Source organism: Branchiostoma lanceolatum, chromosome 18 (genome assembly GCF_035083965.1).
Source record: "Branchiostoma lanceolatum isolate klBraLanc5 chromosome 18, klBraLanc5.hap2, whole genome shotgun sequence".
In the NCBI taxonomy this organism is placed as follows: Eukaryota; Metazoa; Chordata; class Leptocardii; order Amphioxiformes; family Branchiostomatidae; genus Branchiostoma; species Branchiostoma lanceolatum.
Window position 1 is genome coordinate 9,990,638 of NC_089739.1, and position 25,586 is coordinate 10,016,223.

General features: G+C 39.5%; 1 protein-coding gene across 2 annotated transcripts; it reads right to left on the reverse strand.

Moving 5' to 3' along the window:
* Positions 1-593: 593 nt before the first annotated feature.
* LOC136423772 (phosphatidylinositol 4-kinase beta-like) lies at positions 594-25,213 on the reverse strand. Of its 2 annotated transcripts, none has more exons than XM_066412055.1 (16): positions 25,048-25,213; positions 16,958-17,558; positions 16,106-16,226; positions 15,378-15,458; positions 14,554-14,702; positions 12,659-12,834; positions 12,187-12,277; positions 11,429-11,565; positions 10,512-10,600; positions 9,390-9,537; positions 8,076-8,219; positions 7,273-7,455; positions 6,511-6,776; positions 5,024-5,156; positions 4,559-4,679; positions 594-3,655 (listed from the first exon to the last, which is right to left on the reverse strand). In XM_066412055.1, exons 2-16 carry the CDS (start codon positions 17,442-17,444, stop codon positions 3,471-3,473), a joined length of 2,511 nt encoding a protein of 836 aa, XP_066268152.1. In that variant the 5' UTR covers positions 17,445-17,558; positions 25,048-25,213; the 3' UTR covers positions 594-3,470. The 2 variants fall into 2 exon arrangements, with proteins under 2 accessions (XP_066268152.1, XP_066268153.1); XM_066412056.1 differs by lacking the exon at positions 25,048-25,213 and adding an exon at positions 17,787-17,807.
* Between the last annotated feature and the right edge of the window lie 373 nt (positions 25,214-25,586).

The following is a 25,586-nucleotide window of genomic DNA, read 5'->3' on the forward strand; positions in this document are numbered from 1 at the left end:
TATATGGTCTCACAGCGCCCTCTAAAAAAAGTAGTCAGTACTGCAGGCAAGGAACGACTCGACGTCACGGACTGTTTCACAGCGCCCCCACGGAATAGAGCAGTAGTGCAAGGAAAGACGAAATAGAGTATGCGATGTCAGTAACAGCTATGATTTAGTCCAGTCAAGGGCCATATCTGCACACATCTAATATTAAAACCAAACAAGTTTTGTAACATTGCGACTTAATTATAGATCAAGTAGAAGACGACAATTAACGTTATATTAGATTGTAAACTGTATAAAAAGAATTGTACTTTTACTTACAATTAGCTTGACATGTGTGCTTCTCTACTGTATCAAAGAAAATTTCCAAACTTGGAATATCTAAATGTAATTTGTCTGTACAAAGAAGATAAAAGAAGTCGACTCTACTCGGTTCGCTTAGTACAACATTCTTCTGTACTAACGTTACTGTCTTGGCTTAATGTTTAACTCGTGTATTGTTGTTTATATGATCCTGTATATGTTTGTTATATGTTCGTATGATAGATGACCTATACCTAGCCCCTTGAATGATTTCTTTGTTACTGGAATAAAAACATGACCATACATTCCCTTAAAACCGTGTGTTTATTCCATGACATAAATTCATCATTGCTTCACATATTCACAGCGTGGTCCATAGGGTAGAGTCGGAGCTTATTTACCATTTATCAATATATTTAACATTGAATATACATGTACATTAGACATTAGTTTTAAGACATTAATTAGTGTACAAGTGTTTCTTATAGTAAAACCAAACTCTGGTTTCCCGTTGCTTTAAGTGAGAGAAAAAGCATTTTAAATGTTATTTCTTCCGCCGTTTCTCTAAAAAACGAATGACTTATTTTCTGAAGAATTTGTCTCGCAACTGTCCAAATTTTCGTAAGTCAAAAGATGCAATTTGCATTGACCAACCAGATAGTCTTTTCTGAACTACATTTTCAGCAAATCCTTCAAAGGGGACAATAAGATTTGGGTGCTATGTGTAGCCTCAGGCCTCAAACTTTTGCATATAAAAGAGAAGAGTTTCGACCAATCATGGAACATCTTATTTTGGGTGAACGGTCAAATTTGACCCTTACAGTGCAACATGACATCAGTCTGTAGTTCAGAGTCAAGTATAGCAAGTCTCACAAAAACTTCAAAATGTTTATAGGTTATCAATATAACATGCATGGACCTTTATCACTTTTACATTATCAATTGTAAATTCAGTATATACACGTACAGTGTACATGTTGGCTCGTTACAGTATACCATTATATGATGTTTATGTACAATATCATAAATGTGATAACTAATAAAACAAGCAACAGCCTTTAAGGCTACAGTGTAGTTTGCATTGTAACTTGCTTGAGCATGTTCAACGTCAAGTGCCTTAAACATTCACACCGATTTCATGGAATCCGTTAGCCTGTTATCTTTCCTATTCTACCTCCGGTCTGCTCCCTTGATCAGTTCCCTAAAGCCCCGGTCACAAATAAGAAATTCAGCTCGGCTGACGTGTTGGCGAGCTTCAAATGTGCATTTTCGGCCAAAGTACGGCCGACGTCCTGTCGATTAGGCGGGCTTCGGGCGATTTTTAGAAATCAAAGTTAATCCAAATATTGGCCTTTTACTGGGTAAGTACCATCTCATGGGGGATTTTTAGTTTTTAGTGTTTGACAGAAGTTGCCCGAGATTTTCATTGGAAAATATGGTCCACGCTCGGGCGATTTTGAAATTCAGCGAGCTTTGGGCAATCTACAAAGTCGGCCGACGCTCGCATGAATGGTGACGCCGGCTTAATGAACTGAGTGTCACCCGTCAACAGAGAAACAGTTGGCATTTGAATATTCACCTAAAATATAGACAACTGTTCTGATGTGCTCCGAGTTGCACAGTCTTTATAACAGCATAGCAACCAGGTTTAAACAAGCATCTGGAAGTTTGATCCCAGGAGCTGTTACACTTTTTTCGAGAAATATCTGATTCTTGAAATAATGCATGAAGAAAGGACCAAACAATTAAATGGTGGTGAGTGCTAGAATATTCTGCTTAAAAGCAATCGTTACAGCAAACCGGAACTAGAATAGGGCGGATTCCAGGCTAACGAATTGGTATGAAATTCATAAAACCAGTATGAACGCTCACTAGGCACCTCCGAATGTGTTTCTCAGAGCACCTTGGTGTTCGGTTTAACATCACTTTTCTTTACAGCAACAAGGATCGAATCTCCAAGCAGATCTCCACGGTGCGCCGAAAATCGTATATATGCTAGCCAGAGAAGCTCTGGTCAGCCGGTAAGCTCCAATCCGCCCCGTAGCAGCTAACCGAAGCTTCTCTGGTTAGCATATATACGATTTTCGGCGCACCATGGAGATCTGCTTGGAGATTAACAAGGATCAACACTTTTAATGGAGGGTCCTCTAAACTGAATTTTTTTGCTTCAAGTTAGGGAACCCACCATTCACTGGGATCTCCAACACTTAGTTCAATTTGCATTTTCAAATAAGAATTACTGGACACTTTGTACATAAAATTGCTACCTATTCGTCCCGATTCACAATATTGCGACTGTTCTAGAAGATTCCATTGGTAAATATTATGGAGTTTTTGAAGATCCCATTGATGAGATAAGATTGTTTTAAAATATTCCATTGGTAAATACAGAGTTCTAGAAGATTCCCCAGGCAATGAAAGAGTTCTAGAAGATTCCCCTAGAATGAAAGTGTTCTAGAAGATCCATTGTTGACAGGGTTGTTCTACATGCTGAAGATTGGTGATGAGGGTTTTCTAAAAGACTTTGTTGGCAATGAAAGTGTTCTAGAAGATTGGTAAAAACAGAGTTCTAGAAAATTCCCCTGACAATAAAAGTGTTCTAGAAGATCCCCCTGGAAATGAAAGTGTTCTGGAAGATTCCACTGGTAAAAACAGAGTTGTCAAAGATCCCCTCGCAATGAAAGTGCTCTAGAAGATTGCATTGGCCATGAAAGTGTTTTAGAAGAATTTCCACTGGCAACAAAAGTGCTCTAGAAGATTTCACTGGTGTTTCAGAATATTCCAAAGGAAAGTTCAGACTTCAAGAAGGTTCCATTGGTGGATACAGAGTTTAAGATATCCCCTTGGTCATAAAAGTGTTCTAGAAGATCCACTTAACAATGAAAGTGTTTTCGAAGATCCTCTGGCCATAAAAGTGTTCTAGAAGATCTTCTGGCAATGAAAGTGTTCTAGAAGATCCTCTGGCGATGAAAGTGTTCTAGAAGATCCTCTGGCAATGAAAGTCTTTTAGAAGATCCCCTTAACAATGAAAGTGTTCTAGAAGATCCTCTGGCGATGAAAGTGTTCTAGAAGATCCCCTTAACAATGAAAGTGTTCTAGAAGATCCTTTGGCGATAAAAGTGTTCTAGAATAGCCTCTGGCGATGAAAGTGTTCTAGAAGATCCTCTGGCCATGAAAGTGTTCTAGAAGATGCCGTTGGTGATGTACTGGAATCCGTCATACAGTTTGGTGGTGAGGGAGTGCATGCTGGACTCCACCATGCTGTCCACGTACAGCTGCAGCTGTTCCTCCGTCAGGTTCATGTGGAAGCGATCCCGCAGCCCCCGAACCGTGCTCACCCCGTTCTTAAAACATGGCAACTGGGAGCCTGGAAGATAAAGGATTAAAGTACTGTAAATCACTTAAATATAGCAGCAGGAAAATATAGCGGTTGCGAGTAGGTCACGGCACTTAATTTTGATGGTGGGAACAAACATCACTGTCTCAAATATTAGCGATGATGAAGTTTTAGCTGTTGAATAGTGACCGTTAAATTCGATAAAATCAAGACAGTTACCAAATCAAGAATTACAGTAACACTTAAAGTGTTTGTGTCACCAATGACACTAAAATACAACAGTGATGATTACAAGCAACCGTCATAAGTATTGTTCAATGAATGAAGACGTTTGTACAATTAAAATGTATACCTTTCTGATATCATTGAACATAAACTTACAGGGCTCGGAATAGTGGGTGCATGTGCACCTGTGTGCACCCAAATTTGGAGCTGTGCACCCAATTTTTAACTGTGGGTGCACCAGTGCACCTAGATATCTTTGTAGGCTATGGGGTATACATAGAGGCAATATTGTTCACTGGTATACAAAATATTCTGAAAATTCAAGTATCTGAAAGAGTAATATAACTTTTGTTGTACTTTGCTTGATGCATTACTTGTTTGAAATTTTGAAGTAAGCTATGGGGTTACAGATTGAAATAATAAGCTTAAATATTGTTTTGCTGACATTTAGCTTTATTTCATGTGGTGCACCCAAAATTCTTTCTATGCAACCTTTTGGTTGGGTGCACCAGTGCACCTATTTTCAAAAATGAATTTCGAGCCCTGTCTTACAAATCAAGTTAATTTGGGCTCATGACATCATATTAAACTGACCCTTACCTCCTCAATCATTAACTCAATGAAAAGTGGCCTCAGCGCCACACAGCATTTGAGTTTCTCATGAATAAAAAAAAGATTCAAACAAACAAGAAAATAACCCTCCCATACCTGTCTGCATGATCTCTATGAGCTGCACCACTTTGTCCATGTGTTTCCGTGCGGCGATGAACCCTTGTAGCATCAGGATCTTGTAGTACTTAAACATGTCCCCATTTAGACCTCCCATTACCTGTTAGGACATATAACATTTACATACGTTATTCAGCATTTCTTAAGAAATTCATATTTTCTCAAATATTTTAATCTTAATTTAAGCTTTATATTCTAAAATGTTGCTCAATGTACAGTAGTACTTAAACATGTCATCATCCAGATCTTCCTTCACCTGTAAATAGCATAAGATGTATTAGGAATCATTAATTTTTCTTACATTCTTAAGACATGATTGTTCTTGTAAGTAAAAGTTCACAGCATGTTTTAATTATAATTATCATTATATCTAAACCTTCTGAATTTCAGTTGATAATATTGTATTTGTAGATCACATTATTGGTTGTATTTGTAGGATCGTACCTCCACAAACTCGTGCGTGAGTTTGAACGGCGAACTCTCGAAGCCGAGGTTCCGCGGGGAGCTGGATAGGATGAACCCAAAGTCGATATGGATCACATGACCCTCCATGTCCAATAGGATGTTGCCGTTGTGTCTGTGATGGAAAGATGATTCAATTCTAGTCAAACCTGAAATAATTGTGTTGCATATATTCCACTTTAAAATGAATATAGCAGAAAGGTGGCTAGGTCATTGGTATTTCTTGCATCTAGTAGTTACAAAATGGAGTTTTAGAGAATTTTAATATAAAACATTCTAAGGGGGAAACTGACTGCTAGACAGGTCACAGTTAAAGACTAGCCACATGTGGCCTAGCAGCACCCTGGTCAATCAGAATTTCATGCTTGTCAGAGAATCTGCTCCCCAGGGTAAGGGGGCGTGTGATTAGGACATTTAGGAGCAGTGCCCCCTTCTCTCTTCAGAAAAAAACCTACACCGTTGATCCATAAATGGTGACTTGTCTTTAACCTGTAACAGGTACTACGAGGTAGTTCTTCTGTGCCGTCAGAAGGGCAGTTACACTGGCTAATAATAGTATGCAGATATGGGCCTAAATATTCCCTCAGTGCAACCTCTAGCCTTGCAGACTATGAACTGTCCTGTCTTTAACCAGTAGCAGGTAGGACACCAGGGAATAAGGCGCCAAACTCTGCACATGTGTAGCCTTACTAACAGTGAACTAAGATCTCAATAAAACAAACAAACAAACAAACTCACCTGTCTTTAACCTGCAGCAGGTAGGACACCAGGGAATACGGCGCCAAACCCTGCATATGTGTAGCCTTACTAACAGTGAACTAAGATCTCAATAAAACAAACAAACAAACAAACTCACCTGTCTTTAACCTGCAGCAGGTAGGACACCAGAGAATACGGCGCCAAACCCTGCATATGTGTAGCCTTACTAACAGTGAACTAAGATCTCAATAAAACAAACAAACTGACCTGTATTTAACTTGCAGAAGGTATGAAACCAGGGAATACCCCGCCGAACTCTGCACGAAGTTTTTCTGTGCCGTCAGAAGGGCGGTTACACTGGCTAATAATAGTATACAGATATGGGCCTAAATATTCCCTCTAGCCTTGCAGACTATGAACTGTCCTGTCTTTAACCTGCAGCAGGTAGGACACCAGGGAATAAGGCGCCAAACTCTGCATATGTGTAGCTTTACTAACAGTGAACTCAGATCTCAATAAAACAGACAAGCTGACCTGTCTTTAACTTGCAGAAGGTTTGAAACCAGGGAATACGCCGCCGAACTCTGCACATGTGTAGCCTTACTAACAGTGAACTAAGATCTCAATAAAACAAACAAATAAACAAACTGACCTGTCTTTAACCTGTAGCAGGTAGGACACCAGAGAGTACGACCCTGAAATCTGCACATGTGTAGCCTTACTAACAGTGAACTAAGATCTCAATAAAAAAAATAATAAAAAAAACTGACCTGTCTTTAACCTGCAGCAGGTAGGACACCAGAGAATACGCCGCCGAACTCTGCACAAAGTTCTTCTGCGCTGTCAGGAACTCCTCGGAGTTGGTGTCTCCGAACTCGCGCAGGAAGTAGTTGAAGAGCGAGAGCTGGCTGTGCTTCTTGATCTGGTGCAGCGAGACGGCGTTCAGGACCGGCTCGATCATCCCGTTGTCCGCGGAGGTCACGATGATGTGGTACGGCCGGACCCACAGGGGGACATGCTCCTCCTTCCAGATGTTCTGAGAGAGAAAGAAAGGCAGACATTGGTCACTGAGCGATGGGAGTGAAGGCATGAGTTTGTGAGGTCGCGGTGGCGCACTGGCAGGGTGTTTGTGTCCCAGAACCCAGAGATACCGGGTTCGAAGCCGGGGTTCCCTGATTTGTCCCGTTGATGTTGTGCCCTTGGGAAAGGCACTTAACACGACTTTCCCCACTTTACTCAGGTGAAAATGAGTACCTAGCTTTGGTTAGGGACGTCCCTCGGATAGGACATTAAATGGAGGTCCCGTGTTTGGGGAGAGCCACATCTCAAGCAAGTCTACTTTTTCAAGGGTCCCTCTCTTAGTACATCCCTTTGGCTTTGGCTCTTTAAATTCAAATCTCAACAGATGAGTGTTTCCGCTTTGTGAAGTAAGCACTGACACTGTGGGAGGGTGACTTGTAAAGGTGCACATGCACCTGTTTTGCCCGCCCTTTCACTTTGTGATAAGCCCAAATAATCAAACAGTTCTCTACCTGTAGTTGTTTTAGGACCTGGAAAGCGAGGAGTTCTTGTCTGAGGTCGTCTCCGCACTTGATGATGACTGACAGAAGCCGCCAGTTGGGAAAGTGTCCGTACGGCGACGTCGCACGAATCCGCCGCACTTTGTCTTCCCAGGGTTCCTTGAGGGCGGCAGCCGACGGGTCTTCTGGGTCACGCTGACGTTTGAATAAAACAGACATTTCAGAATCTTTTCACTCAGACAGTGTACAGTTCTGTATTTCAATTTCCCATGCACTCATTACGAAGATAACTGCTATGTTATATGAGTCTAAAGCAGGCATGTCAGGTTTTGCTTCGATTGGGAAAAAATATTAGCCGTGCATATTTCTGGGTTTTAGAAAAATATCCAGGCGAAATTCTTATGGGTTAGAGTAAGACGTGCGACAAACAAAGAAAACAACATACATAGTTGAACACCATGTATTGGGAAAGTTCCTTACAACAAACAATCTCTCAATAAATAATCTAAAAGAAGACCTGCATGATAATGTGTTTCTAACATTCTATACTCGTTGTTGTTAAATGTAGATGTCTGTAAATTGTCTTTGTTTTTGTTTTTATATGGGCCTTTGGCCTGAGTCAAAGAATAAATGAATAAAAATAAATATACTACATTGTAGATATTCCAGATTCTGAAAAAGTTTGAATATTCATTTCAGTACAACTTGTACATATCTTAAACTGTCTTGTATATACTACTTTTTTTATCTAATATTTCTACATGTAGATTCTTAGCTTGCTTTTCTAGGAAATTGAGAATACAGCTTGTACTGACCTTGAACTTGGTTGGGGGTGTCGTCAGGTTCTCGGACAGTCGTCTCCTGACGTCCGCGGCTGCAATGTACTGCGGCTCTCTGCTGTCGTTACTCGTCGAGCTTTCGATGGAAAACTGCGACACGCTGTCACTGGACACCGATTTCTACAGCAAACAACACAGGAAGATTGTGGACCAATGAAAAGGAGAAGAAAACTTAAACCCTGTTCATACCAGGATTTGCAAATCGGGATTCATTCAACCACAGGGATTGCAATTCTTGTATGAATGGTACAAATCAAGCTCAAAAGGGGGGTGTACAATCCCAGTTCGCCGATCAGGACTAAATCTCCTACGCGGCGTTCATTCAAGGATTTGCGAACCAGGATCAATCCTGATTCGCATATCCTGGAATAAATCAGGTCTTATAATCACTACCTGGAAAGGAACTGAATTTCAGGGGACTTGACAGTTGAGTTTTATTGTAGCTCTACTGCTTTTATGTTAATTCTGAAAAATATGCATCAGAGATTTTAATAAAATTATGTTATCTTTGATCAGTGAAGATTGTTAACTAAAACTTGTTGCATTGTGTGTGCAGATCTTAATTGGCAGATACAGGTCAAAAGTCACCAACAGGGTAAGGGTCACCATCAGGGTAAAAGGTCACCAACAGGTTAGAGGTCACCAACAGGTTAGAGGTCACCAACAGGTTAAAGGTCACCATCTGGGTAAGGGTCACCTTCATGTTAAAAGGTCACCAGCAAAGTAAGGGTCACTGACAGGTTAAAGGTCAAGTACTAAAGGAAGGACAGTGGAGCAAAGGATAATGGAAAACTGACTAAATGGACAGTTATCTTCTACTTTTACAATTTGCCACCAGTTCATACCTGCTTCCAATACTCTATTTTCTTTTGTGAAGGTTTAGAGTCGTCAGTTTTTGTCGTCTATGTGCCTCTAGGGAGTGCTTTGGATGTGATCACTGAAAGAAGATCATTTCTCCAAGACTCACATTTGTGATTTCGTTCTTAATATGGTTAAGAAAGATTTTAGTGGAAGGTAAAACCATTTCATTAGTGTAGTCACCCACACACCTAGGCCCCTTTCCAAGGATTATTCTAGAGTCACATTTCCTAACTGGGGCCTGGAAAGGAAAAATTAAAGTGAATATTGATAAATATGTACAAGCTATGCGCTTAAATAATTTTTGGTCGGTTTTGTGTCTTTTGTTGTCTTTTATATCATACAGTTCGTTTTCTGAGACTGCCCGGTCGGGCCCCAGATTGGAAATGTGACCCTAGCATTATTTGGGACATGTGCTGTACCGCCCCCTACCTGTGTGTCTCCGTACTGCAGCTGCAGATCAATATCGTCCTGAGACCAGCAGTCGTCATCCTGATCGAAATTAGGGTGGACCGTGAAGGCATGGACCGGACTGTCCGAGTTAAAATATTCCTGGAGATTCTCCTCAGACCTGGTATACCTGCGAGAATAAACAGTATTTTTACCAGTAGAAAAATTAGGTACAACAAACATAACTCAGGGCTCAAAATTCATTTTTGGAAATAGGTGCACTGGTGCACCCAAGCAAAAAATTTAGGTGCACAGAAACAATTTTGGGTGCACCACATAATATAAAGCTGAATGTCAGCAAAACATATTTAAGTCTAGAACCTCAATCTGTAATTTTATACCTAACTTCAAAACTCAAAGAAGTAATACAGCATATAAGTACAACAAAGGTTATATTACTTTTTCAGATACTAGAATATCAAGAATGTTTTCTATACCAGTGTACAATAGTACCTCTACCTTATAGTCTACCAAAATATCTAGGTGCACTGGTGCACCCACAGTCAAAAATTAGGTGCACGGCTTCAATTTTGGGTGCACACAGGTGCACATGCACCCATTATTTCGAGCCCTGTAACTCCTAGTTGCTTCAACTGCCAAGTGCATGTATTCCTAGCGTCACAAAATGCAGGGGTTTTTCTAGAAAAATTGAACAAGAGGGAGCACACACAGGCGAGGGAGCAAATTCTATGTATTTATGGAAGAATCAATCGCTGAGGGAAGGCTGTATGCTGGATATTAAGCTAAAATCTGAATTCGACAAGGGGGCGCTGGGCTGAAACAAGAGAGCGCAATGCCCCTCTTTCCTAATTTAGATTAACCCCTGAAATGGTACATGTATCTCTACTTGTTTCATTATTACTTTTATGGTACAAAATTTACTTTACAAGTAAATATATTTTTGTGTCTTTTCAAATCTATAGCAGTCCCCCGAAATACTTCTTCTAAGTTTGAAAATCAACCTGGTACCATTTGCTGTGAAATAGGATGCGACTTTGGACCAGTGAATGTTAGGTAGAAATCAGAAATACCTGCACAGCTCCAATTTTACCTGCATTCCTATGCATACAAATGTGGGCATTTTGATGCTTTAGTTTTGTTTACCTTAGCGTGTTCTCCAGAATCTTGGTTGGTACAGGACAGGTGTTGGCGTCCTCACACTCAAGAACCTCCACATAGATCAGGTACGGAGCCTGTTGGGACAAAAAACAAAAACATCATGATCTACAAATTTCAACACAAAAAAGAACAGAACTCTGTTGCATTACAATATCTAAACCTCTTTACTTTATTTGACTCCACCATTAAAATGAATAGAGGGGGAGACAAAACAGCACAACATAGAAAATACATAAACAATAGGATAAACTAGTAAGGAAACATTTTCGAGAAAATGCAGGATATTCCCCTCCCATTACCTAACACCTCAAATATGACATCCTAAGCATTTACTGTAAGGGAATTATGAAGTTTCTGCATGAATTATGGAAAGGAGGTCCTCATTAGCATAAGTTATGTCCAGGTCTATTTAACCTTCAAAAAGTTACCTACATGTCGAGTATGACATCTGTAGCATGTACCGTAAGGGAAATACAGGTTTTTGCATGAATCATTGTACAGTCAAACCCAACCTACTGTGTTAGTGGTCACCTGAATATTGCAGCCACCTGGCCATAGTGGTCATTTATTGTTGGCCCCTTTGACTTTTCTCATTGACATGAGCTTTAAGAATGCAGTCTACAGTAGTCATTGTCCATTGTGGTCACACGATGTCCGGTCCGGCCGCAATGCCAATACTGTCGATTACAGCCATAATGTATGGTCAGCCTGCGATGGGCAACACCTACGGTAGGTGGGTTTGTTGGAAGTCACTAGAACAGGTCTGAAGAGAACTCCATGACGAGTTCTGACTTTTCCGGGTTAATAAAGAGACACAGTTCGGAAGCTTCCCAGAGTAGCATACTTTTATCGCTGTGTGTAATGTTTAAATATCTGTCAGTAATAGGTCTGATTGTACTTACTTTGTCCTTTGAGTTGAGTACGACGGCGGCGGAGTGTGGTATCCGGACCACGTGGTGCTGAGGGGGGTGGCAGGGCAGCCACACGCGCGCCGGGAGGTTCAGGTTTAGCAGGGACAGCTCAGCGTACAACCTGGAGGCTGGGGGAGAGAAGAAAAAGCTTGCATCAGTCTATTTAGTCGTGAGCCATCCTGGAAATAGGTTTCCCCAACATACATCACTCATCTCCTTTATTTAACACTTAAAATAACAGCTATTACAGCGTCCCTGTGGCGCAAGCGGTAACACAACCCCCCTGCTTCGCCATCTGGATCAAATTCCGTGGATCCCGGGGCCCGCGTTCGATCCTTGGGGTCGACTCCAGCTCGGACATGTTGTAAGGGATTGCATTTGTCATTTCGGATGGTGACGTAAAGCCGGCGTCCCCGTGTATGAGGGAGCTTCAGGCATTAGCCTCAAGTGTCAAACCTCTGCACGTAAAAGAACTCAACACACTTATTGAGAAGAGTATGGGTGACCTGGTCTGCTTGGCCAAGCCGGCGAAGCCGCATTGCGCTACCACTAGCTACTTGAAAAAGCATCATGCTTCACCTCAAATGAGGATGCCTTGAAACGAAAAAATTACTTAATTTTGTCTTAACTTCCTGCAAGTAGTGTAGTAATAGACAAATAAATTCTTACAAAATACTAATTTAGTGTGTTGGTCACAAATTATAGTGTTATGCTTAAATGCACTAGCTAGAACCCTGAATTATCCTTACTTCTGAGTTCTCTGGTTGCGAGTCCCTGTAGTCTACTACCAATGGCCATGAGTGCGTTGATGAACTCTCTCATGGGCTGGAGTCGAGGAGCCTGGAATAAGGTACATTTTCCACTGTTAGAATCATCCACGTTTACTTTTTCTGCAATATATAACAGATATAGTGAAATATTTCAAAAAGGGTAACATTTCTGTTAACTAATGATACCTTTTGCGCATTGGATTATTTTCTTGGCAGACTTTACATATTTAATCTCATGCATTACTCTTTTTAGAAAGTATCCTATTATTTACTGATGATCTGTCTGAAATATAATATCTATTTTACTACATATCAATCCAACTGATATCAATGATATTAACCTTCTCCCTGCTGCCTAACTCTGTACCCAATAAGGAATAGGGTGCCAAACGGCTACTTCAGTGTGCTAAAGGTTAACCAAGCTTGCCAAATGTCTCTTCCTGTTACTCACATTGCATATACACTCAGTAGGTTTCCCGAACAGGTCGTTCATTACGCCCGTCGTACTGTCGAAACACGTACAGCCGGAGTCAAAGGCGCGTCCCGTGGTGAGGTCACCGGTCGTGACCTTACTGATGCTGTTGCTCCGCTTAATGCTGGGTAGAGCGGCCGGACCCGTCATCATGGCTGGATACGCCGAGGAGAAAAGTTTGGGTTAGAAATAACAACAAAGAGTTTTGCTGACTCTTGCTACAGTTCAACAACATGCAACAAAGAGTTTAAAGTGATGGTATTGTTGGTACAGCATGCCCAGCTAAAACAAGGAAAGAATGGTAGGTTTCATTTCTTGCCCATTTTATAGCTATCATAGTTCAAAAGTATGCATTTAATCTATTGTCAGGAACAACAGGATGCATAACTGAAGACAGGAAAGGGAGGAAAAGAGTTATAATGCAGAAAGACTGAAAGAGTGTCTATCACATTTTGACAAACAAATAACAAAAGCTTCAAGCCTTATATATGTTGCTCATTGTAAAAGTAAAGATAATGCTGGAGTTTTCAAAAATGTGATTCACGTGATTGAATTTTTCTGTCTTTATGTCACTACGGCCACAAATTTCTCTTAGATGTGTGCTTCATATAGAGAAATTTAACATTAACATGCAAGGCACTGAATATGTTTTAATAAGATAGTGTAATAAGTTGTAGAATGCAAAGTACCACCACCATTAGATAGCAAGATTATCCTGATCACCCAAGAAACTGTTTTTTGTTTGTTTCTTTGATTCTTTCTTTGTTTCTTTATTTTGATCCTTTTATTCATTAGAAGCTCAAATTGAGGTTATGATCTGAGTTCTAGTTATAATTCTTATTTTCTTCCTAAAGTTACAACTGGTAAACAAAAAGAATTGATGAAAAAACAGTATGATTTATTGATTGTTCTGCATTATAGAGGGTTTGTGGTAAATTTGTCTCTTTTGCATCATGTTTCTGATATACATCTAGGATGCCATTAATGAACCAATGTTTTAAGACCTTATTTAGTCTTCCGAGACTGGACTGCCAAAAAAGAAGATTAAGCTGAATATTATGCGGGTGACCAGGCTAGCTTTAGGCGAGTTTTAGCGCTGTGAAAGACACCAGGCTTGCAAGGTGACAGCAACAAAACGAAAAGGCAACCAGCCTGAGTGCGTAGACTCCCCCGATATCAGGCTGTCATCGTGCGCCCTTCCCACGACCTTGCTACCGCGTATGATCGTCAAGGTTATCGAACTGACCATCATTGCTGAAAGGATCATTAGTTTTGTTAATTAAGCAGAGTTTTAGAATTGTTGGAATTAGTAGAAAGCTTAAAGCGCAATTTTAAGCAAGTAAAGCATACTTTGCAAAACCTCATTATGTATAAGAAAAGTCTGAAATTTCCAAGAAATTAAAAGACACAGCATGCAAGTTTAACAAAGTTTATGACTAGAGAACTCTTTTGTCTACTTCAAAACTTCAAACAATTTAGTGATAGATATTGAATATAATCATACTTTTTCTGTGCATTGTTTATATATATATTATCGGGCATTTTGGAGTAAATAGAGGAAAATTAAGGGACTTGAAAATAATACAAGACAGATAATATGTTACTTGTTTTTGCATGTGGTGTGGTAGTGTACATGTGTGCATGCATGTGTGTGTGTGTGTGTGGTTGTATGTTTAATTCTGTGTGTGTTTATGTATGTGTGTGTGTGTGCACAGCATTTTTATGGCAAGACAATGGCCAGTAGGCTTCCATTTTCTTAATCTACATTTAGCATTAAGTCTTGCATACAACCCAATACTGTGTTTCTTCTCACCAATTGCAGTTAGTCACATTCTTCACATAAACTAAAAACAAAGATTTGAGTCCCGTCTTACCCGCAGCGAAGTCTGACCGTGAGCGTTGGTGCGTGCGTTTCGTGGGAGAAGTCGTCGGGCTGGTGGGACTCGGGAGTCTCAGGACCTCTCGCTTCGTACGGACGGGACGCAGTTCCTCCGACAGGATCAGCTTCCGCAACTTGATACCCCTGGAGTAAATTATTCAAAAGTAAACAACTTTGAATTTGCAAAGTTGTAGTTAAAACATTCTGTTTTAAAAAAAAATGCAAGTAACTAGAGGTGATTCCATTCATAAAATTAAAGGCAATCAGAGATGGCAGACTTCGCCCCGTAAACTGTTTTGCAACCCAGCTCTGAGCTCGAGGATGTACTAAGTACGTCAATGCTGCATTGTACACATTGTGAATTTTAAAGGTAGCGTGCGTAGTCCAGTGGTTAGCGATCTTGCCTCTGGAACTAGAAGCCCTGGGTTCGATCTCGGCTGTGTCGCTCACCCGACATGCACGCTACCGGAAAGGGTCGCAGTCCTTAGGACGGGACGTTAAGCCGTGGTCCACTGTTCATTGTGCTTGTCGAAAAGAGCTACAATGAACCTGTAAATATAGCATCTGTCTTCTCTGTCATGACCAGTGGAAGATTAGCTCATCTGTTCATTGAGTTCATTTGAGCTAAACTGGTTCGAGATCACTTTCCTTTTCCTTTGCAAGTCTGACATCTCTGGTGGCCTTGTTGTATAATGGGATAAGGGTCTAAACAACAACAATCACAGTCTGTACTTCTGTAACAATTATTAATATGCTTATTCTCGGTGACAAAGTCTGTTTGCTTGCCAAATACAGGGTTTGGCTGAGGTAACAATTTACCTTGAATGTCGTCTGGCATCGGCGGAGAAAGCTCCCAGTAACCACGACGACTGAAGTGAGAAGTTTATACCTCCTCTACACCTGGAATTCATGAATAAATTATGGTTATTTGAGGTTTGATAATACCAAGGAGGTTTAAAATCAATTTGATAATACACAGTCACACATGTACATTTTGCGCTATCCATTGCAGTACAGCGAATCCCAGTAACAATGTTAAAGGTACCCAGAGCATTTTATGAGGCTTGAAACTAGAAATATTCTAGTTGCTGTAATCTTAAGGAAATTGACATTTAAAGCCAATGTTTACCACATTTGCGTGCAAATTCTTATCAAAAGTGCTCAAAAGCGGCACAAAAATAAGCTACATGGTGATCTTTTAATTTCATGCGCCTAGTGTAAATAGATCGATACCATACCTCCGTCAATTATGATGGACAGTCAGGATCAGTCTATTAGGGCATGGATTTTCTATCAGTTCTCACCACACAACAACATCGTATCTTTGCTCCTTTAATTTTGATATGTAATGGTATAGTGTTATTGAAACTTACTATCTGTAGGAATGACTAGAAATTATTGTTTCTTTCATTCAAGTTTCAAGCCTCATAACATGCTCTGGGTGCCATTAACATCCATGCTAACATTTATAACTGCATGATGATGTCACCTGTAGATTTTCTCATTCACACACAAATATGCATATGCGTGTTCAGTATTTCACCCACCTTGCGACTATGTACGGGTGCAGTGCGTCTGCCATGTCTTCCCCCATGTGAATGTACATGTTTAACAGCTGAGGCAGGTAAAAATCAACATCCTCCTGGATAAAACTGAACATCTTGTTCCCTAGAATGGGCAGAAAAAGTAGAAATATTATCAGTGAAATACAAAAACAAGGAACGTTTGATTAACTGTCATTATAAAACAGCAAAGATTGCTAAAGCCGACGGCACAATTCATGCGAGCGTTGGCCGACTTTGTACATCGCCCGAAGCTCGACGAATTTCTAAATCGCCCGAGCGCCGACCATATTTTCCAATGAAAATCTTGGGCAACGTCCGTTGAACACTTAAGACTAAAAATCCCCCATGAGATGGTACCATCTCTTGGATATGGACGAAGTCGGTATCGACTAACCTGGTAAAAGGCCAATATTTGGATCAACTTTTATTTCTAAAAATCGCCCGAAGCCCGCGTAATCGACAGGACGTCAGCCGTTCTTCGGCCGAGAATGCACATTTGAAGCTCGCCAACATGTTGGCCGAGCTGAATTTGAATTTGTTATTTGTGACAGGGGCTTTAATACTGTTCAGTGTAACATGGCTCACTTTTACTTACATGTATTTCATGTGACCAGTACATACACCCAAACATTTTTTCCACATTAGTTAGTATAGTCTCTTGCATAGATTAACATTTGAATTGAAACTACACATTTCAAGCTTGGGACTTTTTAACCATATTGGTAGTGAGCTTTCTTGGTAATTTTGCTAAAGTAAAACCAAAAGCCTGATTCCAATGATTATTTAGAAGAAGATAGAATATCAACATATTATTAGGACTAGATGTACACTTACCAATATATGCCTGTACTCCTGGCTCCTTTGAATTATACAGATAAGATATGGCAATCGACATGTCGAACATCTTGGACTCAAACAGTCTGAGGAGCCAGGACTGTTTAGGAGGGGGCATGGCGTCTTCTTCTTTACTTCTCGAATGTCTTGTGTTTGCCTTCTTGTGTTTATCTATGATAGCTTCAGCCAGGTCCAACTCTAGGTGTAGATTTGGCATCCTTTTGGTCAAGGACTCTGCGCCGTTTGCTTGCAGTTCTTGGTTGGTTGAATCGCCGCCGCATTGACATGTTACGCCCTCTGGTATACCTACGGTTTTGTCGAGTTTATCGGTATCGCCCGAGCTTGGTGCCAGCGACAACTTGGCGATCTGTTGGATGTTCTGATGGTTTTCCTCGCTGTGCCGGTTGTTGTTCTGGCTGGTGTTGTCATGTTGCTCCTTCGCGATGACAGCGAGTTTAGAACAGTCCTGTTCTTGTATGTCTGCCATGGTGCTGTGGATCGAGTTTGTACCGGTTTGATCTTGAATCAAAGCATGGATTGATTGATTGAAACTATTGCAGTCGCTCCCAGTTTCCACTGCTACAGTTGCTCATTTCTGTATCTGAAACGGAAACAAAGCATTAGCATAAAAGTTCATCTGTAATACTATAAAAGAATTCAACTGTTTTCTAACACATGTTCTGAGAAATCACCCTGAAGAAACTAGCTATAGAGGACTGGTCTAAAAAAATAATTTGTGTTGGAACTGATTTATGGAATTCTATCAAAACGAATAAACTTACTATTTCATTGAAAAATTTTAATTTTCAGGAAAATTTTATGTACCTACTAGTAGGTAGACGTACTGCCTGTGGTAACTGTATGTCTACTGACAGTTAGGGTCGACAGTCGGTCTATAACTTAGCCTACTCACATGTACAGTCACTCACTGTCTTTTGGACTTTAATATCTTCACCAAAAAAGGCCAAAGTACACTGTACATGATAAGATATAAAATAAGACCTGTAGCTTATTCAAATAAGCTTTGTTTTCAGAGCAAACATACTGTGGGGGCATCCAAACACAATTAATTACCAGCTAATCTGCATATTTTAACACACATTCATGTAGCAATTGTAACAATATTTGAATATAAAGGAGACCCACTATTGTTAGTTAAACCAACAATAATGTCATAACCAGATTGATGTATTGTCTTTTTTCTTGATATTACAAGCACTAAGCTGTGTTTACATAAGACAACAGCCTTTTCAATTCATTCAATGATCTGATTCAGAATAAAAACAATGATATTTCACACTGTATTGGAAAAGAATTGAGATGGTGACAGCTAATAGTTAACCAAAACAAATTGATTATCCAACATGTAGCTGATACAAAATTACTAAAAAAACAAACGACTGAAAAAGTCTCAAATGTTGACAAAAGCTGATCATGACATCAAAGTTTATTGCTACTGTATATCAAATATTTGAATTTTCTTTCCACATGTCACAATGATTTTAATTTGGCGGATGGAATGGAAGTAATATTTCCTCATAACCTCTGAACAGCCTTCTGTCAAACCATACTTTGGGGAACAAGACCATATTTGGATGTGCGAAGAGCTACTGGCTTTACAAAAAAGGCCAGTAAGAAAACGCTACACTCTTCCTCTTCCTAACATGTGCCTGATAGATTAGCATAGATGCCAACTTGTGAGCAAATACAGTGGTGTCTTCTTGTCAGGGATATCAAACCGCATGCCGAAGTTTTGTGTTAACAGTCGGTACGTAAACAGAGACTGATACAACAATGCACTGATTTAGCATCATTTACATCCTGAATATTAAAGATCCAACAAAACAAACTGGACTTTGGTTGACCCGTGCAGCATGGCGTATCCACAGTGCTGTCATTACATAACTATGTAGAGTGTCAGCCGAAATGGGTTTGGTAGCTTTGGTAAATGCCTTTTAGGGATAAAAGTAGTATAACAGACACTGAAACATTTCAAGATCTGTTTACTTAGTACCATATACTAGTATTCTATGTGTCATTAAACAATAAGTGTGTATTTATAGGACTTAATGCATGTGCTTGTGCATAAAACTCCCAATTATCTTATACAAAAGCCCCTTTTAATAATCATTATTTTTTTTAAATCTATGACTAGTATGAGTTGTACCCTTGTCAATTTGCCTAAAAAAATCCACCCCATTCTCTTTATAAAAATTATATGTTCCATGAAAATTAACTTACAGTTCGTCCAATTTTCTAATTCATATCAGCAAACATTGATGAATATATTGTACAAATGCATATTATTTTCAAACACAATAGGCTTCTGAAAGATAAGATTAGTACACATTGGAACAACCTTGGTAAAACAATGTTGTTTTCGCACAGTACCTGAAACAAATTTCCGCAGAATTCAAAACAAAGGCTGAGAACACTCCAGCTGGGCCTCATCAAGAGGCTACATATGGGAGCTACGAACAAACCTAACACATACATATTGTGCGATGAAATCAACAAATAAGACTTTCCCTAAACCCCATACACACTCTTCCACAAGTTCATCCTCAGGCCAAGGATATAGTGACTTGGAATGCTGGGAAATTTAACAGGTCGGGATTTACGCCATCCGCAATGTGCTCACACATTCTTGAGTCATGGGATAACCTGATAAAATTCCAACTAATTAAATCACCAAATCGAGTTAGAAATGTTACTCAGCTTTATAACAACATGTAGATAATAAAATTCTGGAAGATATTGAGTCATAATGTAAAGCACGTCTTATATTAGAATGCCAAATGGCTTGAAATATGGTTTAAATACCTGCATTTCCAACCTGCAACCTGCTTTTTGCAGGGAATTTTTTTTCAGTTTGCAAAAAAAATCTTAACAACTTGTAATTTGAAAGAGTAAAGGCTCAGCATTAAATGTAATTAAATACCTTGCAGAAAACAGATTAACATATTTCAAACCAGCATAATTACCAATACTTCCTTAATTGGTAATGGTTGTACATGTGAAACAACGCCATCTTCTCTCTTCCTGTTTTCAGTGTTTGTGAGAAATGTTCCATGACTAGGTATTCCAACCAAAATTTCAGAGACACAGTACAATGCAGATTTTTACTGTTTCTGAAAGAGCTGATCAAGAGAAGTAAAATACTTTTTAAATGAAGCAAATATCTTGAACGGTTGCTGAGATATGGCTCCTTGAAGTTGCCAAAATCTGTCCTCACAAACGGCCGGCCGCACAATTTACATGAAAATGAACAAAAATGCCTTTTTTGAGGGGTGATAAAAAGGTAAGTAAAGGCTGAAAAGCTTATTCTATCTTATAGACTTGTAATATGGACTACTTAGAATCACTCCATAAGGTCTCAAACTTTGATATCATTTTATTATGTCTTTTTTCACAGGGTCAAAGTATGCTTCTCACACCAAATTACTCAGGTGGCAGCGTGACCTTTGACCCCTGGAGAAGGAAAAATCCTCCAAAGTTCACACAACTGTATCATTTCACAGGAGCAACCCTGTCTTCCAATATTTCACACACAACAACACCCACTTGTGTTCTTTAAACAAGAACAATCATCTTACCTGTACTTATTCTAAAAAATGATTAAATTAAGGGGAAACAAGTCACATTTTTGGTTGCAGCCTATGGTGTTTTGCCAGTATACATCAGTATTACAGTAACTGTGCCAGGCACCGGGTGCATATGATACTTCAAATACTTTTACAATGTACAGCATTATGTCATCTTCTATTACTAGAAAATGTTACATCAACAGAATGTCAGCTATGTTAACTGCCTTAATAACAAGGTCAACTCAGTCAAAGTCAAAGGTAAGATTGCGTACATATGTCACATTATTTGATGAGTCATGATGTTACAATACATTAACAGCACAACTTTACACTTTCACAATACATTACATGTTTTTACTATCTTCTTTGGCTCTTTTTAACTATCAAGAGATAAAATATTACTACGGGTAAACAATGTAAACACTGCATTTATGACACGATCAAACATTCAAGGTCAAAGGCTGTCTTCAGTAAACACAACGTACACAGATTTCTTGGATGTACATGCACATAGTTTTACTTGATTTATCTAATCATCAGTTGATACAATGTACACAACCTTTTATAAAAACAAGCTTACTTTTAACCCTTTTCTATGATAGCAACTGTCGTTACTATTTATTCTTACAAACGTAATACTCAGTCAGTTAGTGGAACTGGCTGCATAACTTGTCAACTTTCAGTTTGTCCTCCACCACCCAATATCTCCCTCCACTTATTGGCGTGACATCTACATTCTTCAAGACAAACTTCTTCTTGGGAGTTGCCAGTTGGTACATTCCTCCTGAAAAATACATTCTTTTGCTTTTAGTAAATATGACTGTGTCTAACATGGAGATTATGTTAGTCCATCTGCGTCAATGACGATCTATCCTAGTACAATGTACCACACCATCGTTCCACTGATTTGTATCACATATTTGTTTCTCAACTTATGACAGTCAAGTAAATGTGATTGTGAAGAAAGAATCAGACTGCATGTGACTGAACTCTGTAAGATACATCTAGAAAATCTGGAGTTAAGATTTGAACAAACAGATAAATACCTGCAACTGGATGAAAGAAGGTAAGTGTCACTGTTTCAACACCCTCTTCTACCACTGATCCTGGGTACCAGATTAGCTTGTCGCGGAGGTCGCTGTACCACACTGCGACAAACTCACCTGGTCAGTAGGACACTGGCTCTTGATAGTACTCGAGACAAGAATATAATATTTCAGGTAAGTACAGCAGTTTTATGATTTTTGCTACTCTACCTAGACCAGCAAAGTCAAGCAAAACACCCAATGGCACAAAAAGCACTGAAACAATTAAAGTTTAATTTCTGAACTTGCTTGTGCACAGTTGCCTTTGCTTTTGTTCCAAGCTCTGGGAATTGCTTTCTGTGCCATGCTGTAAAGTGATCCCAGGTGTACTTGTCACTTTTGTCTATCAGCGATACTACCTCTAAAACACCTGCAACTGTGTCAGATGGGAACTTCCTGCCAGGTGAGTCCAACAGACTCTCCAGTGTTTTACCTGACAAGGAAAATACGAACGGTTTTATCAATAACTAATCTGCATACTGGCAATTATAATCTTTTTTGTTATCGATGGTCATGAAAGTTACTTTGAACTTAATTATTCAATAACAACTTCCTAAATACTGTTGTAAGTTAAATGTAGCTTTCCTGTGATCACATCCAACCAGAAACCAATTAGTGGCTTAGCGACTGAAAATTATTTCTCGTTGCCCCTTTTTATTTACTCTCGTCAATAAACAATTTCATAAACATTTTGAAAAAATTGGGCATAGGTTCGACGCTATGACCCCTAACCGGGGGCCAACGGTGCCATCAAGTTCAACATATGAAAAAATACCCAAGGTATTTTCCACTTGGAACTTGAGGCAAGGAACATTTTTTTCCTAAAAACAAGACTTAAATACTGTAAAGAAATGTTCATGCAAAGTCGACAAATGATAAAAATACACAATGTTATTGTATTTTCCACTTGGAACTTAAGGCAAGTAACATTCTTCATCAAAAAAATTCTTACAGAAAGTTGAATTCTGTGAGACTTTTCAGAGATAATACTGCAATGGAATTTTTGGAAAAATTGGGCATAGGTTCCACGCTATGACCCCTAACCGGGGGCCAGCGGTGCCATCAAGTTCGACAAATGAAAAAAATACACAAGGTATTTCCCACTTGGAACCTGAGGCAAGTAATATTCTTTCATAGAAAAAAAATTACAGAACCTTAAGATACTGATATGGAATTTAAAAAAAAAAATTGGGCATAGGTTTCACACTAAGTTATTACCTTCAAGTTCAACAATCAAGAAACACAATGTATTTTAACTTGTGGCAAGTAACACTCTTCCATTAATAAAAATGCTATGACCACTAGAAAAAATGCTAAAATACAGTCAAGCATTTCAATCAGCTGCAAGACAATGTATGCACTCTCTTATCTATTTATTAACTTCTTGTATGAAAGTTGCAAAAAAATACAATTCAAACTGTATGTCAGCACACCAAAATGCACAAAATTCTAGTTTACCTTGAAATTCCGGCTCCATGGTGTAGAAAACAATTCATTTGTGCCGCTCTATGGGCAAACTGCGCTCTAGCAGACGACGCGCAAGCTTGATTTTCGCGCGCTGGCGCGACGCGCGCGAGACGTAAACAAACCCTTTGTTTGCCTCAGTAAAATGGAGCTCGCGATTCGCGGACGTACATTCAAGGGAGAAACCGATTACATCATCAGAAAGCTCTGTTTTCTGCCGTTATTTTGACACCGGTGACAACTATGAACGGCTTAAATTTTACGTTCGTTTTAGAAAATGAAAATTTCCAAAATTTTTGAATCGCCGTTTCTACCCCGAATTTTCATGGTGTGTACTTGTCACCGGTATCATTTTAAAGCTCGTAATCTGCTCTTGAATATGATGCTAGTTTTACTCTACTGGTGCTGAGGACGGCAACGCGCAGGCGCCGTAAAGACGGGAGTTCCCCCGGGCGCTGCAGGCAAAATGGAGCCCGCGTTCGGCGAGGCGCGCGCCCGGGTCACTCAGAGCCGTTTTCATCGGCCAATTTCTGGAGTTTTCGGGATCGTAGAACCCCAAGACCGGCATTTCTGGAGAGACAAGTTTATATGCTTCATTTTCATGTACAACACGGCTATTTTAGGGGAATTATCTTTGCGCCGCGAACATGGAAAGATGGTAACAAATTTCACTGTCGCCATGCGGTAGAACATTTTCGCTGTAGCGTTGGAATACCTACCATGACAGACCTACATTGTGCAGACTGTAACTTGATATGTCAGTTGTCCCACAGGATGTAGGTATCTACTTACACTGTGCTTAAGACACTGATAACCAATTGTTTTCTTACAAATGGACCGCATCAACTTCCTTGGTTTCTAAAAACAGTTTTAAATTCTGCCAGCAAGGCGTATGATTTTCAAAAAGTTTTGTTGTACACTATTTCTTTTGATCGAAGTAGAAATACTGTAAGACTTTTGAATTAGTTGGGCTAGATTTTTAAAATCTTGACTAGCAAGATCAAAAATGCCTTAGGCCGGTTTAAAAGTTGAACAATGTGACCCAACGTGATTCGTGTCTACAGATTTGAAGCCTCTTCTGGGTGATTACCCCAAATTTCTCAAATGGAGGTCTTTTGCAACCAACCAAGTTACATTGACCTAACATAATTTTTCAGTAACATCCTATTTTGGAAGTTTAAACCTCTTTTCTTTAAAACAAATTTTGCAGATTTTGACAATAATTTTTGCATAAATTTTAGCGTTAATTGCAAAGGCGATTTTCCCTCTATTCCTAGTCCGAAACAAAACCAAACATGGGGAAATCTAGACTTAATCTTGAAGCAAACAAAATTTACATACGTCTGGATCAATTACACTACCAGCACTGGGGTTTTAATCTAATTAAGGCCAGATACTATCTCAGAGTACGGTAAACACATTATGATGCCTCTGCATTTGCATCGTAGAGTAGAGTAGAGTAGAGTTTCTTCGGCCAGGTAGGAAACGGCTGGTTCCATTTTAGGCCGCTCTTCACTTATCGTGCATATACAAACGCTGTAGTAAATGGAAATAACTACGTCGGTCCAAAGTACTTCATTGAGGATCCTATTTCGTGATCTAAACAGAATTTGAGCTGGACTGAAAAACACAGTTCAAACCAGAGCTTTCCAAGATGACGTTAGGCATCATCTGGTCACAACATCCTGCAATTTAAACCCCCTGGAATCGAGTACAAAGCGGCTTGTGGCTGTTAAAAATGTACTGCATTTTATGTGGCATTTAGAAGTAGGTTTGCAACCGTTGTAAATTGGCATTTCATCATGTTACAAGCATGTACATGACAGTTGTGTACTACGGCCCACCCGCACCCAAATATCTGTCAAAACGCCCCCCTCCCACATCCATGCAAAGATCGCCGTTTTTCCGACGTTAAAAACACACGCTGAGAAGAAAGTTGCGAACCTAAACCTACCTTGTTAGCTTCGTAATTTTGCAGACTATGTTATCGGTGCAAGGAAGCTACATCTACGGCGATTTTTTTCTTCGGGCCCGCCTGTTTCCAGTCTACTCCGCCTGCAGCTAGCTGCGCTGTGTACGAGCTAGCCTTCGCAGTGGCACGTCCACCCCTCAAGGCTCTTTAGGAGGTTACACGAACACCGTATCTAGTTGTGAGGTGCTAGTTTCTTGAAGTAATATCCCTTTTAAGAATAAATCTACTATTGATTTTACAGTTATACTTCAAAATATTATAATCCTATGTATCTATGTTTATCTTAATAGCAGGAAAACTGATGACTTAAAAAATACCTGTTATATAATTTTGCCATGCAGAGCCTCCAGCTGCCCGTTGACGTTTACATAGATGAATCCATTCTTAAACTAGGTGAAGGGGTGATTTGAAATACGTGGTAATAAAAATATAAATATCTTGGTGTAAATGTAATACTATAGCAATCAAAATATTTATCGAAAAGAATATTATAACCTTTTTCAAAATAAGTCAACGAACAA

What these genes read in the sequence shown, in the direction of transcription:
- LOC136423772 (XM_066412055.1), bottom strand. Translation starts at nt 17,444, where the DNA reads ATGGCAGACATACAAGAACAGGACTGTTCTAAACTCGCTGTCATCGCG. An exon ending in GATGCCAGACGACATTCAAG is followed by an intron (nt 14,703 to 15,377) that starts GTAAATTGTTAC and finishes AATTTACTCCAG; the next exon opens with GGGTATCAAGTTGCGGAAGC. An exon ending in AGGTCCTAAAACAACTACAG is followed by an intron (nt 6,777 to 7,272) that starts GTAGAGAACTGT and finishes TTTCTCTCTCAG; the next exon opens with AACATCTGGAAGGAGGAGCA.